The following is a 16392-nucleotide window of genomic DNA, read 5'->3' as shown; positions in this document are numbered from 1 at the left end:
CGTTATTTAACTCTAACTGATGCAGTGAGCGGCTTCTCATTTCTTAACCAAACATGTTGGAAGACACATCCTGTGTTCATGGAAAAGACTGTTTCAGAAGGGTCAAATTATTAACATGCATCAAGCAAAGATTATTATTATTATTAGAGTGTTTGTAATTTTTTTTTCCGTGTTCTTAGGGCTACATGTTCTGTCCTTAGTACATATACAAATTAAAATTATAATAGTATAATCTAAAACTTTGGCTATTATTCAGCTAGTTAAACCTGTTGAAAATTGTCTTCACTTTGTAAAGGACATACCTACAATTACTGTAAGTAAGAAAATATGTGGCAATCTGCTGTCAATTATTGCAACTGCCTTGGCCTTTGTAGTATTTGTTGTCTCACCTTCCCTCAGCACCACCCTCTCATAGGCAGGGAACTTGGTCTGAACTGGCTGGGCTGACAGGTCCTCCCTGCTTTTCCGCAAATTCCTCTTGGAGCTTCGCAATCCCCGGAATCTCCAGAAGTCTGCTCTGTCGCCCCCTGGTGTTTTGGGGAGGGTGTACTGCACGCTGGATAGCTGCTCAGCCCTGTACAGAGAAGAGTAGGGATAAGGTCAGCTATACTAGAACCTCAGTGAAGAACATTTGACGCAGGTTTATGTATTCAAAACTGAACTATCTCGAGAAACATGGTAATATATTGTTACAAAAAAATAAAACTGAACTAGAAATAATAATAATAGTAAATAAATAGTGAATCACGCTTTAGTCCAAATAGACAAACTCATTTTTGTGTTTTTGAATAAGAAGAGTATTCTTTTGATGTAGGTTTTGAAACAATTTCTTCAAGTCCTGAGTGTGATTTCATGGTTTTAGATTTTGAAAGTATGAAGCAATTGAAGCTTTACTTGGCTGAGGAGCTGATATATACAGTCATTCACAATCTGTAAAGTAAAACTGCATGCTGTGTCTTTTCTGTCAGCAGCACGGTAAAAAATGTCTGTGTTAACACTGCTGGAGGCTGTTGAAACAGGTCTAGATAAAACTATGCCAGATCACGATGTATAGCACAGAATACTTCATATCCTCGGACACACAGACAGCAGAGAGGCTCACACACTTCTCACCAACTAGGTTAACCAACTTATAAATCTCCATGCTCTACTTTAAGGACGCTTCTAAGTATAGCAGTTTTTTCCACTTTAACAAAACTATATAAACACAATTAATAATCAATAAAGTACACAATAAATATAAAAAAATACTGTACATTAAACAGATGAGTAAATGGAAATTATTTACTCTCTCTGATCAACCACAATGCTTCTGTCAATTCACCTCCACCCTTGCCCATTCATGAAGTGCCAGAACAAAGCTGTACAGGTATCAGAGGTGTGATGTGAAGTTTCATTCACCTGTTCTTGTTGGGAATGATTCCCCTTTCCACTTCCTGATGATTCTTGCCAATACGGATCGCAAGCCAGGAGCCTAATTTGCCGTTGTAGAGCGTATCTACTACACGGAACACCTCGCCCTTGTTAAAGCTCAGCCCATATGGTGACTCTTTTTCATATTCAAAATGTGTGCGAATGTAGAAGGAGTCGCCCACATCCGATTCCACTATCCTCCGATACACTGAAGAAAAGAAGAAAATAACAGAGATGATGACAGCAGCATTTTCGTTGTGCTGATTTTGATGCCTGATTTACACAATAAACAAAGTACTTTCAAATGACATCACTCACCATCCTTCTTCTTTTGAGCCAGAATAGTAACTTCTTCTCCTCTTGGGAGATCCAGCAAAAACAGCACAGCTTCCTCCCGGATGATGTTAGCGAAGTCCACGTTATTCACCTACAAATGCCAATATAAAAGGTAGAGGGAAAATAATCAACTTATGGGGAAACTAAAAGATCAATTTTAATTAATTAGATGATCCCTAACAAAATTGCTAATTATATAGCATAGAGTGTAATGTTATTGCAGGTCAACTTGACTATACTGTATGTTTTAAATAATATTGTTAAGGATTTAAGTATACTCTCCTGTCATCTTTCAACTTTAATCAATTTTCTTTATTTTTTTCTTAAACAGAACAAAAACAAACAAACTCTCGCTGCTATCACTTATTGGATTTCTCACAGAATAAGAGAAGGAGAGGAAAACAAAAACTTCAACTCCAACAGAAGCAGGGCGATGTATTCCCACTACAACTGAGCAGCCTCCTCCTCATCTCCTGCTGCTGTCCAAAACACAATAACTACTGTTTATTGACTCTGTTGGAGGGGCAGCAGGGGAAGCAGAAACACGTGGTCTGAGTCACTGGACCTCAGAAAGACACCTTTATCTTTCCCAGAAACAGGAGGGATTGACGTCTTTATGGCTGCTAGCTAACCACAACTAAAGGGGAACCACCTAAAGATGTCAAACAATGTCCTGGAAATCTCTGGAACAGCCTGTGACCTAATCTAAGAAGTGTTTGTACAGTGTGAAGAACACACACAGGCAAAAGAAAACTCTTTCATTAAGAGAGGAGATAAGGTAATCAATACCTCTGTTAATGAAATAAACAAATGTTGTAAATGTTAATATCATGGGAATGAAAACTGTATGGGCATCTCTGCAGTATGAACTACAATAGTTCAGTTAGAGCAGGCATAATCCTTGGCTGTTGTATAAACATGTCAGAATGGATCCAACACTGACATCAAGAGGGTTTCCATCATCCCATCAACAATGTTACTCTAGTATTCAGTAAAACAGATAGTCAACTGTTCCGAGGTCAAACTGCAAGAACGACCTCTATTGTGTCTTCACATTGGAAACAAGGGGTGTTTTGACACAAGTTAGAGCCCAGGAATGAGTCACAGACTGACAGATTCATTGTACTGTATTCCCGAAGATCTACTTACACAGAAATTAAACTATGGTGTCCATGGAATAACATAGTTTCACCCCTTATCTAAGTTAGTGTGGGCAGGTATGGCTCATCTGTTTTGACAATAACACCAGATGTTCCTCCTACATTTTTCATGTGAAAAATGGTAATGGTTAATGATTTCAAAGTACAAAAACTTAAATTAAGTCTTGCAGAAAATGCTACACACTGTAATTACAAAGGAAACATGATTTATAGAAGTATATCTGAATGTGACTTAGATGCAAAAACATGAATATTTCCCACCTGTCCTTTAGCTGTGAAAACCAACTTAAATCTAGTTAGTTAAATTCCAGGGGTAGTCAGAATTTGAACGTCATTAATAGTGTTGATGATCTTTAGTAATATTGTTTTCTTTCCACACACCAAAGTTTCTCTAATATGCGCCATGTACATATTAGAGAATTATTTAAAACACATTGCTAGCAAATCAGGTTTCTCCATTAAAACACAGTCAAGACGACTATAAATTTTCTTTTTCTCTTAACACTATCTGAAAAACCGAGTTAAGGTCAAGTTAGTGAAAAAAGCCAACAACAGTCATGCAGCTTGAGTGATGGAGTGCAGCATACCCTGAGAATCTGGTCTCCCTCCTCCAGCCCCTCCTTGGCTGCAGGACTGTCTTCCAAAACTCCTGCCACAAAAATTCCCACATCGTTCCCTCCTGCTAGCCGCAAACCGACACTCTCTCCCTTCTTGAACTTGACCAGCTTCATACTCGGCCTGCAGGAGAACACAGGTAGACAAACAGAGTTAAGCAAAAAGGTCAGCAAATCATGGATTTAAAAACAACCATTCTAAGAGACACTGAACACAGACAGCTATTCAAGAAAGCATAGTGTGGTGTAACAACAAAGCCATAACAACCATAGTGACCTTATTCAAGCATATAGATGGTAGGTTCATTTTTAAGTGAATAACACTCTGAGAGCAATCTAAGACATTTACCTGAGAATACTATCATCGTGAACGGCGTTGGGTACAGGGGCATCAGAGGGGCTGACAGGCAAGTCCACGTCAGGTTGACCAGGCTGTGCATAAACTGGCTTTGGTTCTGCCACAGATACAAACATAAGTAGAAAAGCATGTTCATTCCAAATAAGAATCTGTACACACATCATTCCAAACCATATTAGTTTCATTATTTTACTCAGTAGAGATAGCTAGCCAAGTCCTGTGTAAAAGTGAAACCTGCTGTAAAAGTGAAAGCATCAACCTTAGTCTATGCCAGATTTGTAATAGTAATGGTGTTTAGTATAAAAGCTTCAGATCTGACTTTTTGAAACTTGCTTTGCCTTTTTAATAATTTATCTTTATCTACCTGCAGAGCACAACACAGATTAAGCCCTACTCATCTCTTTGTTTGAAGACCAAAATTGTACTTTAATGTTCCAAAAGCTGAGAAATAATGCAAGACATCACAGTAATCCCTAAAGATAGTGGGTAGAAGGTTCTGTACCGGGCAGTGGAGGTAACAGCTTGTCATCTCTGGAGCTTCCCTGATCACTGGTCTGTGACAAGACACCATCATCAGAGCTTTTGACTGGTGTGGACATGGCCCCTGGTTTGGATATGCGCTCCTCATCTCGACTTCGATGGCTGAAATAAATAACGCATATGAGTGGACTGTCACTCCAACAATGCAAAACAAAGCTAAAAAGTAGATTTAGACAATTAGAGAATCACTTAGAGAACTGCAACATAATTGCTCATTTCTGTGTGTAAGGATGATCTAATGAATACAATGATTAAAATGAAGCCCTTAAAATGAACCCAAATGGAAATAGCATGGATTATATCACAGAAGAACAGATGGAAAACTGGCACTGCTCCATAAAAAGAGACCATGGAAATGTTAAGAAACACATTTTAAAAACACCTGTTCTTTTTTCATCCCATTCCCAAACAGAAACTTTAAATTCAACTGGAGGAGATGGGATGCTTGATTTTCAAATCAAATTTTTCTCAAAGACTAATATAAATTCATATCTAATTAACCATAGAGTACCGAAGAGAGAGAAAGAAATAACACTCAGTCTCCCAATATAAACTCCTGAGTTAGGATACTTTTCAGTCTTAGTTCCTGTTTAACCTGGTTAAAATAAACAAAGGCAAGCTGTGTGTGTGAGAGAGAGAGGGAAAGAGAGAGAGAGTCTAGCAGGCTATGTCTAACAGAGTAGAAAGGCCTCTGCTGCTTAAGACAATGGTTGAATTCCAGTCTGATCACATGACTGCTTATTGGCACAGTACTTAAGCTGTTTTCAGAAGCTTTTGTAGAATAATGTGAAGGTGCCACTAGCTCAGACTAGACATCTTTTCCCATGATCATTCTCATATTTTGTTCTGGATTTGCACAGAAATATACAGTTTAGTTAATCATATTCACCACAATAAAATGGTAATCGGAGATACAAAAACTGTAAAAAATAAATGCTTTTTATAGCTCTCTAAATTTACCCAGCTGCTTTCACTACAATTACATTTTACACACAAGCCTCATCTGTACAATTTCATGTCAGCACAATCAGCACTAAAAAGATCTGCATTGGAGTTTGTTGTGGAGGGTAGAAGGATACATGGGAGCTACCGCCTAAGGATGTACAACAGAATTGCAACCGGAGGGAAAACTGTGTGTGTGTGTGTGTCTGTGTATAATGGAAAAATGAGAAAGAGAAGTAGGGAGGCAAGGAGAGAGAAAAACTGAAAACGATCGAAGTGTTTGGCCTAAATCTGATGCTTCTTGCTGCAAAATGGTGCTAAAAAGGCTTCATGCTGACAAACAACATTTGACAGAAGACTGTTCAATCCCTTTACTTACACAACCTTACAGTATGGGTACAGGAAAGAGACTTAGAGAGAGATTACACAAACAACACCACTATGTCCAACAATGTCCTTTGGTGAGTCTGCAAGGTGTCAACATCGAGTGGAAACAAATGAACTACTGTAATACTACTGTAATAAACTGTAATAGTTTGTGATCTGAGCTAATTGAAGTTTGCAACATACACAAGTCATCACTTTGACAATTGTATTTTACAAGTTGCCAAATACCGCTTTAATTTCTGGTGTTATGGCATTCTTGTGTTGGGTGGGAGAAGGGAGCACATTTCTAATGAGACTGACCTCAAACATTCCTGGACTGGATCTAATCTATAGTGTTTTATTCAGCGTTTGTTTCTCTACTTCTTTCTGCCAAATTTCCCATCCTTAAAAGTGCTCCTCTCTACTCAAACTTTTTTTTATCTTAGAGCTCTCTTAGGGTTTAGATTGTTTATGAATTACTTTGATCTTCACCAGGATCTAGTTTTAACAGTAAGGGAAAATTCATAGAAAACATTATAAATCTAAGAATTTTCTTAGAAGAGCAACCTTTGGACTGTGGACACAGTCCAGTTGCCAACAAAGTCGTATGAAACCACAAGCCTTTGTGGTTGCATTTTTTTGCTAAATGTCCAAAAACAGCCACATTTACTCCTGTAAATTAACTATTAATATAACATTAAAAAATACTAACAAAACAAAAAAGTAATTACTCACACAAATGTGTCTGTATGTTGAACCATGACGATTATTAAAAAGATGCTGAACTGAATTCCTTAAAAGCTGACACAGAGAAGCTTTTCCCTAGGCACAAAGTATACTCATGCTCACTGAGGAACAATTTGAATGAAGAGCATTTTAATGATTTGCTGTATTCAGAAACATGGAGCAGTGTCGTGTCCCAGGGAAAAGAATGCCTCTAAGCCCTGCAGCCAATCAAGTTAAGGGAACCATCTGGCTTGGGGCAAAGCACTGTGGGAAGTGTGTCAAATTCCTTTTCCCCCTCCTGAATGGGGAGATGGTAAAAACATTGACTTACATCAGAGTCTAGTGACAGACTTTTATTTTCTCAGTTACTTTTTTTAAACCACAACTGCAGGTGTTAATCTTCTGACAGTTTGCTTTCCAGATTAACTAGTCAAACTACATGGTATACAGACATAAAATGGCTAAACAAGCTTTTTGACTTCTGGACAGACATCCATTTGGTACACAAGAATTAGGAAAAGAGCAAAAAATATTTATATATTACAATGTTAAATGCTTAAAACAAACACACTCTGGCCTGAGAGGGATGTGTTCACTTACATTGAGAGTAATCTGTGCAACAGTGAACCTGCGCTCATCCTGCATCAAAACAAGTATGGTTACTCACAGTCTGACACAGGGTACAATCTAAAGAACTGTAACTGGCAGCAATGTTAATCAAGTTATGACGCGACTCACAAGCAACTAGTAAGTCAGACAGATAAACTAGTAGCAGCATACTGAACTACCATCCTGCAGCTACAACCACTATTCAAAAAAGTAATGCAAGTAAAATCTCACATGTGGCAACCACATCTCACATAGCAAGACCTCCACATCATCAGGAGCACAGATCTCTGGAAGAAATGCCGCTTTATCAACAGTGAGTTTGAAAATGAAATGAGCGTGAAAATTACTACCTCCTGAAATAATACTTTGGTTAGTTTTCTACCTGGCTACAAACAAGTTCTCTGTAATATAGTATTTCTAGTTAGGAGTATGACAGCGCACTGTGCGATGAAATGGAGGCCTGGTTATCTGAGGCTCTGACAGTTTAATCCAGAACAAGTGCTTGAAGGAGGCATGGATTTGGACGCCTGATTTAATAACCCCCTGATTTACAGTATCAAACTGACCAAGTGAACTGCTGTGATCAATTTATAAAAACCAGCACAGAGTTATTATTTATCTTTTCTCATTGCAGACAGTGATACAACTAGCAATGGTGCATTCCCAAAAGAGGCAAGTCTGTTCAACTCCCTGGTCCATTTTATCAACTGAATTTAAGTCTGTGAGAGCTAGACATTGTCCAATTTACCAAGAGCAGTGTCTTGTTCTTGTCTAGCAAGCTAACAGATCCACTATAAACTATAATCACGAGCATGTCTCTTCTTTTGCCATCCATGTGTTTATCAGCTACAGTAAAAAAAGCTTTCTAACCTCTAAACTACAAGAAACATCACTTACTGGAAACTCCAGCTGGCAGGATGAGAAGAAAAACACACAGTACAGACATTACAATAAATTAAAGAGCACATAATAAGTACAGAGTAGATACTAATAATAATCCCTACCAAACTGCATTCAATATGCATCATAAAACCAACAACATATTTCAAGGACGGACGATTAAGCCGTTTACATTAGTAATAATAGAAACAATAGAACTACATATTAAATAGACCTGGCTTTGCATGATTTTGGTACATTTTCAAGACCAGATCCCCCACAAGATGGATCAATCCCTCCTCCTCCTTTCCCCAGACCTCTCCCACAGCAAGGCTTTAGAGAAACTCAGTAATGGCTCCAGAGGGGATGTGATGGTTTATGTCTGCTATGCTATGTCTTTATCTATTGGTTTATGCATTACTGATGCAAGGTGCTTACTCAGCACCCACTAACCTCTGGTTGTTAACATTATGTATGAAGTTCAAGTGTTGACAATGTGGATGTATGACTGTGGTGGGAGGGACAGGTGTGACCTATCACCGCATTGGCAGTCAGATGTATGTGTATGTATATTTCAATTACCTGCCATTGCTGATCTGTCGAGGTGAGTGACGGAGCTGGTCCGATGGTTCAGGCCTGTCAGGTGAACGTGATCGACTACCTCGCCCATGGGATCGATTTGAATGGTCTGATGTCAGTGAATGTATTTCTGAAATGTCTGTGAAATTTAAATTAAGTATATATTAGCATTTGATCAATGGTGAAAATAATGATAGTGTTAAAATAAGAACAAATGTATCTCAACTATGACTTAAACTGTCAACTGTAACAACAAAGATTAGGAAAAAAATATATAATTTGAACATTTTAAAACCCCATAGGTTCGTCTCACCATCTCTGTCAGAGTTATTGGCTGATGGGATGCTGTCATCAAGGTCAGGAATGTTAAGCAGTGTGGCTCGCTCATCTCGTTGCACTACCATCTTCAACTTGCCCTTTGACCTCTCAATAAGCTTCTTGGCATCTATCAGTGATAGGTTCTCTGTAACAGTGCCATTGATCTGCCAGAGGAAGAACATTAGCTTAGCACAAGAACTCAATACACAAGTTACCTTTACTGCACAATTTTTCTGTTGAATCCACACCAAGGAATCATAACAAGACACAGAGTAATTGTGAATTTTTTATGTATGTAATTATATATATTAAATAATTATTTATGCACATTCAGCTTACGTAATTTTCATATTCAATTTATCTACTTTAAACCTGTCATACCCACTAGCGGCCCCTTATTTTTTCTTACCTTAAGTACAACATCTCCCTCCTGGATGTTCCCATCCCTGGCAGCAAGGCTTTCAGGAGAGATGTCCTTCACAAAGATGTGGCTGGCTAATCGCAGTCCATATTCTGCTTTCAGAGTTGATAAACGCAATATAATCAGCGCACATTATTTTAACATCACTTTTTTGTGGAGACGATTAAAGAAGAGTCTCAACTTCTGATTGTGCTGATTAACTGTTATTATAAGTACCAGCAAAACTAAGAAATAATAGAATCTGTTGTTCAATATGTACACATTTCCTTTTAAGAACACATTTCATTCATTACATAATATTATTATTATAGTTTTATGTAAATGGGATTTATTCACAATATGCTGTGTCAACTTTTAGATAGTTTTGTGTCCCACCTTCATTTTTGCGGGACTTGACAAGGGTGACCTTGGAAGGCCTAGGTGGAGCGGACGAGGCTTGTGATCGGCGATCAGAACGTGGTGAGACGCTCCTCTCCCGTGAGGCACTGTGATCTCGTCTGCCGCTGCTGCTTCGCTCACGGTCTTGATGTCTGCCAGTGCCTGTGCCTCCACTTGCTCCATAGGCACTTTGAACACTACGGCCACGGTGTTCATAGCCATCATCCTCATCACTGTCCTCTTCCTCATGCTCTGACATTGTTTCCCTATCCCCTGGCCGCGAAACAGACATCTGTACTTTCCTTTTCCTACGGATAGTCTTGGAAAAAAATGAAGATTGTTAAATGGACAAAACATAATTTTTCACACTTACATCTGAAATACATGCTCTGTAATTTCAGGGGTAACTATAAATGTATTGAGCTCTAAAAAACATTCAGTATTGAACTTACAATCTTTGCATTTTTGCCACTCTTGCGGAGTTGCTGCACAGCATAGGCATGCTCTACGTTGTCCATAGAGACAGCATTGACCATCACCACTCGATCATTTTCTCTGTGGGGCGGGAAAGATAAGGCTAACTACTTCTAAAAGACTTGCATTTCAACATTATCATCAAATAGGAATGATGGCAAAACAGGCAAGCACTTACTGTAGCAGGCCCTCTGCAGGACCTCCTTTCAACACATCAGATATCACAATGGAGGTCTCCCCACTCTGAAAATGAGGGTTGTCTCGCCCACCTGAGATGGCAATGCCAAATCCAAATCCTGGTGCCTATGGACACAGATACATACAGTCATCATTGATATTGCATACATGGCAGATATGCTTAACTTGTGTTGCGGTAAACAACACTAGGATTTCTACAAACTAATTAAAAATGCAAATCTGAAACGGTTACGTGAGGAAAATAATGTCGTTTGTTCTGTTCAGTGAAGGAAGACATTTACTATATGCAACAACAAAGCCACACATCTGCCAGTTATTACGCAAATTTTCCAAAAAGTTTCTAGTGGAGGTTCTAAGGACTGCTGAGATTTTGCCTACACCAAAGGGAGCACCAAGGGAGCAACAAACGCAATGTAAATGGCTAATCTTACAAACACAACACAGCAGAGTTGTCAGGCTGAGAACCACAGGCCACACTAGGTCGCTCCTTCAGTCTCAATAAAGCCGCTAATTAGATTACAGCAAGCCAGTCTAGACAGGTGCTCTAGAATATCCTACGGCACAATGGCATCGATTAACTAGAGTTTACAGCCTCAAAGCAAAGAAACTTCAGAAATTTGCTTTTTAATAAGACAAGGAGTATATTAATTTGTCTGCTCTCCTTAGGGCAAGATGGCTTTAAATAGTTTGATGTTTAACCTGATGGTGCTGACTGTGTTGGGGGGAAATTTATCCAGCTTCTAGTAGTACTGTGCATAACTGCATCTGACTATACAAAAGACAAAAAGCACATGGATCAGAACTATCCTCTCCCTCTTTCCCTGGATATGTATTAAGGAGAAGAGCATGTTGCCAACAGGAAGGAAGTGAAATGAAGTAGTAAGGAAGTTGATGCTGATTTCTGTCTTCCTTAGCCTTGTTTCCTGCCATCTGGGTTCCTTGACTATTGTTTCACTACCACACATCCTGCTGCTACAGCTGGCTCTCTCAGTAGTGGGACAGGAGATGGCTGAGCAGAGGACAGTGAAAAACGACAAGACATTCTACAGGATTAGGATGCCAGAGACAGACAGAGAGATGGAGAAAGACAAAGGAGAAGAAATGGGAGAGTGGACTAAACAGTTGTAAACCCTTACCCTGTGAAGCGTTACTGTGTGCTGTTCCCAGATGACTGTTTCCTCCATCGCTGCACTCTGTAACACAGGACACAAGAGGGAGAGGATCATTATGCTGAAGACAGTTTATTAGTTACATCATAAATACAATCTACTACAAATATCCTGCACTGAGTCTGAGAGCTTTATAACCAATTACTTGAAATTTTGAAGCTGTAATTAGTTGGCCAGTGGTGCTGTTGTAACTAAAAGTTACCTGCCAATTTAATGCAGTCCAAGGCAGCACTAAATCATAAATCAGCAGTATTCACTGTGAAATTGTGACACAATTAGGTCACATTTAAGTTAGAAATACTTGTCATTGGCCTATAAAATTCTGCAAACATAACAATGTTTATATGCAACTTTATGTAAGGGTGCCAGTATAAAAACTACATGTACACCTATTGTTTCCATATCCTGTTTAGTTTCAGTAGACAAGGTTGCTCTTTTAACAGTAAGGTGAACAGCTTTGCTCATTTGCATGACTAAGTCCTGGTGTCGTACAGGTCTGCATGTAAAAAAGATTATTAATGACAGCAGCATGAGTAGACAACCAGCAGGGACTGACTGAGGCTCCAAAGACTGAGTGAACATTCCTGTATTATTTCAGGCTGATTCATCTGAGAGAGCTGAAGCAAAGAAGGTATTTAGCTGCTCCTCTGACCTGCCACACTGGATTACACTGATGCTAGGCAGGCATCTTTTGCTTTCACTTATTCTGTAATTCAGTTACATCACACAGATTTCAATTCTGCTTTATGCATGATTTATACTTTAGTATTGCAGTCTTTTAAAAAATGTGTTTATGCATTTCAGTGTTTCATTTTGATTCTCAATTGCTGTTTGCACATTAGAAAACTAAAAATGTGATAATGTTGCTATTATTAGGTCAAACAGACACTCCTCAAATGTGGGTCTCAGATCACTGTTTTATTTCAACTTCCAAAGCACTTTGTTTCCAGCTTTAAATTACAGCTTTACTCTGCTTCATTCCAGCTGAGGAAGCAACACGGCTGTCCTGTCTGTCTGCCTGCAGGCAGTGATGGTGCAGCTGTCTGCGGCAGAGTGCTGTGCACAGTATAATGTGGCAGAAGAAGGAGAAGGCATAAACACTACCACACGTGGCAGGGTGCTCATTTACTATAGCTGCTATAATCAGCCTTTTAAAATAACACCCCGTGTCATCTGTCCACCCTATCATCGTAATAATCTCACTGTCTCAACCCTTCATCACGACCTAATCCCTGAACCATCTCACCCATCATCTTAAACAGCTTCATGGTCATTACTGTCATCACCTTCCTTTATCCTAAATATACAGTTTATTGGGAGGTTTGCACTGCAGGGTGGCCAACCATATGGAATGAGGAGACAACAGACAATTACTGTCTGGTGTTTGTTAACATGCCCAGACACATAATACAGTGGATTTCTAAATGGAAGTACATTTAAATGATTTTTAAAAATATATATATATAAATTATATATAATATAAAATAAGACTCTACATGTTCACATACCCATAACTCATTATTGGTTTAATAAAGTAAAACAATAGGAATGTGGAAACTTTTATGAGTATTTTTCTATGATATATAGTAGTAGCTTAAGCTTGAACTCCTTATTATGTCAGTTAAGCCTTTAACATTGTTCCCAAATAGCCTTAGTTTAGGTTGTAGTATCAGACCGTCAAGGTTTAGTTTGATAACTCAGGGAAATAAAGTTCACGTAAATGTACTGTATGAGTGGAGAGACAGTATAGCCTTTCTGAGAGACATCAGACAAGTACAGTGGAAGAGAAAATGACCACACACTGCAATACAGCTATAGCTCTAATAAAGACTTTTATTAAAGTAATGCTTCAAGTCAAGGTGTGTGACTCTGAGCAGACTAGAGTACAGGCAGCTGACCCTGTGAACAGTGAAATAAGCTGTATTTACTGTACATCTAACCTCGGTTGATGCTTCAATCTTAGTCCCTTTCATTCCTCTGCACCATATGACATTTAATCATTTGGCCTGTACCTCTACTATATTCCGTTAACCTTTTGACCCCAATTTCGATGGCAGCTGTGTGGATGTTATTTATGTCCATAATTGGCGCAGAGGGCTTGGGTATCCCTCTTCTCTCACTCCCTCCGCTCCCAACTCTCTCGTCTGCTCCAACGACAAAGGGACCTGACCCATTTAACTGCAGCTCCCCCCAGCATTCCCAAACACATCACCTCTTCTAAAGCGTTTTGTGATCTATTCATCCATCCATTCATTCATCTATCCAACAGTCCAGGCAGACAGGGAGGAGCTATGTCATGATAAACAACACTATGCTGTGGTCATGTGACCAGGCGGTCAGGCAGGCAGGTGGCCTTGTCCTTGAACTGTGGGTTGCACTGATAGACAGGGTGAGGGAGGAGGGGAAGGTAGCAAGGCTAAGGGCTGGTAATAGAGCTTACATATACAGTGCCTATGGACAAGGTGCATAAGGTGTACCAGATGATATGTAAGTACATATTTATTTTTCATTTTACCATCTCACACACACTCCAATATACAATAATGATAACCATTCAACTAAACCCTCATTCAAAGAAACCTGAGAGAACGAAAAGGACTTGTGAACCTTCTCTGTAAACAAGCTACAGGCTAAAACTAAAACACCTATACACTACACACTGACTCTAAGCCATGATTAGGGAGAGCTTATATGACTGGTGTATGAGGGTGTAGACAGGGTTGCAGCATAAGAGGCAACAGGTCAAGTATGAGTCATTAGATAGACAGGGAATGTAAACACGAATAGCCTGACTTCTCTGAAGAAGTCACAGCCTCTATTAAACGCCCTGTTCCCAGAGAGAGTTACCTCTAGAAAACAGGTGTCAGCGAAGATGGTTAAAGGATAGAGAACCTGTGTCTGGATAGTCAGAATATTTATTCAACTACTACTTTGGCAGCTAATACATATATGATGAGGAAGGCCAATATGTCATAAAGCGTAATTCTCTGAAAGAAAAAAAAAACCCCTGTTACGCAGGGTCAAAAGGTAATTTAGTTAACTCATATACTTTTTACAGGAACATTTTAGATCTTGCAAAGGCAGAGATCACAAAACAAGTAGAGCCAAAATAAACATGACCACAAATGGGTTCTATTTTCTGGTGTAGAACAATAATAAAAATACTGACGGGAACAAAGGATGAGGTTTATCTCTGAAGTCACAGAGTTGTGTGAAACAATGGTGCACTTGATGTTACGCAAACTGACTGCAGCCTAGTGTATTTATACATCTATATTAGTCAGACTTGAGCCCTAGCCAGCAAGGCCCAGGGCTGGAAAACAAAGAGCAGCCATCAAGCCACACACACATGTGTACTTGTCCATACACAAACATGCATGCGCGCGCGCGCGCACACACACACACACACACGCACACACACGCACACGCACCAACCATGATCTAACACTACAGGGCCTCTTTGTTCAAGCTACAGCCAGTCTCACTTGGCCCTGCCTGGCCCACCATACACACAGTCCAGTACAGAAGATAACAGCTCACTCAGGCTCTTCAAAAGGCAGAGACTAATCCAGTTCTTTGGGGCATTCTGATGAAGAGGCTGGAAAAATTAGTGCTATGATAAATAGGATCAGGTCAGGCATGCAAGTCTTAATTGAACACTTCCCACGCCATAGAATCAAACAACATTAATTTGATTATACACTACCAGAATCTTAAGAATTTGATCACCATCAGTTGGTTGCCCCTTACTAACCACTTCCATAATTCTAACATCCTATCACTTGGCCAAACATACATCCTACCTAGCTAAATTACTCTGAGATATAGAAAAATGTATTGAGAAAGTAGTTACAGAGTGTATAGATAACTACAAGTGTAGGTCTTGACAAAGCTTTAGGTTAGAGTGCCTGCTCTCCTGTGATAGCCTGAGGCAGGATGCAAGCAAGCAAGAGCAGCCACATCACCCACAGGAAAACACTCCACTTCCTGTTTGCAGGAAATAGCTTGGGCTTGCAGAGAAATCCCTATGCACACTATTGAAAATTCTTCTGGCCTTATCTTACAACCTTCAATCTTAAAATGTTCTTACCTCACATTGTGGGCATGCTGGTGGGCAAGTGGACATTGCATCAAATACCCGAAGAGTAAAATCCTATGAAGGCCACTTAATGTCACAAATTTTCTAAATACACTAACGTTGCATTGCTTTTGCTAGTTTGTGTTTTTTTCGTCATTCAGGCCATTAGGCACTATAAGGTAAACATAGACACATGCATAACTTTAACCACATTCAGCCTTTGTTGCAGAAGTGCACACAGTCTGTATATTGCTAAGGTGCTGCACAGGGGTAAAAAATACAAATTGGATAGTTGCATGTATTACAAGACTGTAAAGATAAGGACAGGAAGAGAAATTTTAGGATTTTAGGAACATTTAGACTGGTAGCACCAGCAGCCCATCAATCCATTACTGTGGCAATTCTATCCATGACAGTATCTCTCCTCTCCCTGGACCCAAAGGAAAGAGTGAGGCAGCAAGGCACTCTCACAACACATAATTAGATACGCATGCTCCTTCTGGAGGGCAATCAATGAACAGCAAACACATGCAAATGCATTTAAGTCACTAATGTAATCTTTTATATTCTGTCAGATTAGTGTGTACGATGTGCGCACGTAAACAAATCTATTAAAATAACCAGTGCCAACTACAGTGTTAAACAACTGAATTCAGCAGCAGCCACTCTTAGGGCAGGTTGTGAGTGTGATGGGAAGGGAGACGGATGTGTGTGCACACACATGGGTGTGCAGATGAGGGCAAGTAGCCAATAGGCAGATGACGACAGTGGCGACAACGATGACGATGTAAAGTCTCAGTCAGCATTGATGTACTGTTGTGCTGACATGCTCAA

At 39.5% G+C, this 16392-nt stretch overlaps 1 protein-coding gene across 6 annotated transcripts in view; it reads right to left on the bottom strand.

The window, feature by feature from the left end:
- The window catches only part of tjp1a (tight junction protein 1a), a 43189-nt gene that overhangs the window by 15800 nt on the left and 10997 nt on the right, over positions 1 to 16392 (bottom strand). For all 6 annotated transcript variants that reach the window (XM_026377511.1, XM_026377513.1, XM_026377514.1 and 3 more), the window contains exons 2-14: positions 11448 to 11504; positions 10292 to 10416; positions 10092 to 10194; positions 9637 to 9958; positions 9250 to 9353; positions 8836 to 9004; positions 8526 to 8661; positions 4384 to 4523; positions 3873 to 3978; positions 3497 to 3647; positions 1732 to 1840; positions 1402 to 1621; positions 390 to 574 (exon numbers count right to left, since the gene is read on the bottom strand). In XM_026377511.1, coding sequence (XP_026233296.1) covers positions 390 to 574; positions 1402 to 1621; positions 1732 to 1840; positions 3497 to 3647; positions 3873 to 3978; positions 4384 to 4523; positions 8526 to 8661; positions 8836 to 9004; positions 9250 to 9353; positions 9637 to 9958; positions 10092 to 10194; positions 10292 to 10416; positions 11448 to 11504 — 1927 coding nt within the window. The remainder of the gene's footprint in view (positions 1 to 389; positions 575 to 1401; positions 1622 to 1731; positions 1841 to 3496; positions 3648 to 3872; positions 3979 to 4383; positions 4524 to 8525; positions 8662 to 8835; positions 9005 to 9249; positions 9354 to 9636; positions 9959 to 10091; positions 10195 to 10291; positions 10417 to 11447; positions 11505 to 16392) is intronic.

Source organism: Anabas testudineus, chromosome 3 (assembly GCF_900324465.2).
Source record: "Anabas testudineus chromosome 3, fAnaTes1.2, whole genome shotgun sequence".
In the NCBI taxonomy this organism is placed as follows: Eukaryota; Metazoa; Chordata; class Actinopteri; order Anabantiformes; family Anabantidae; genus Anabas; species Anabas testudineus.
This window is presented reverse-complemented; position numbering and strand designations above follow the sequence as displayed.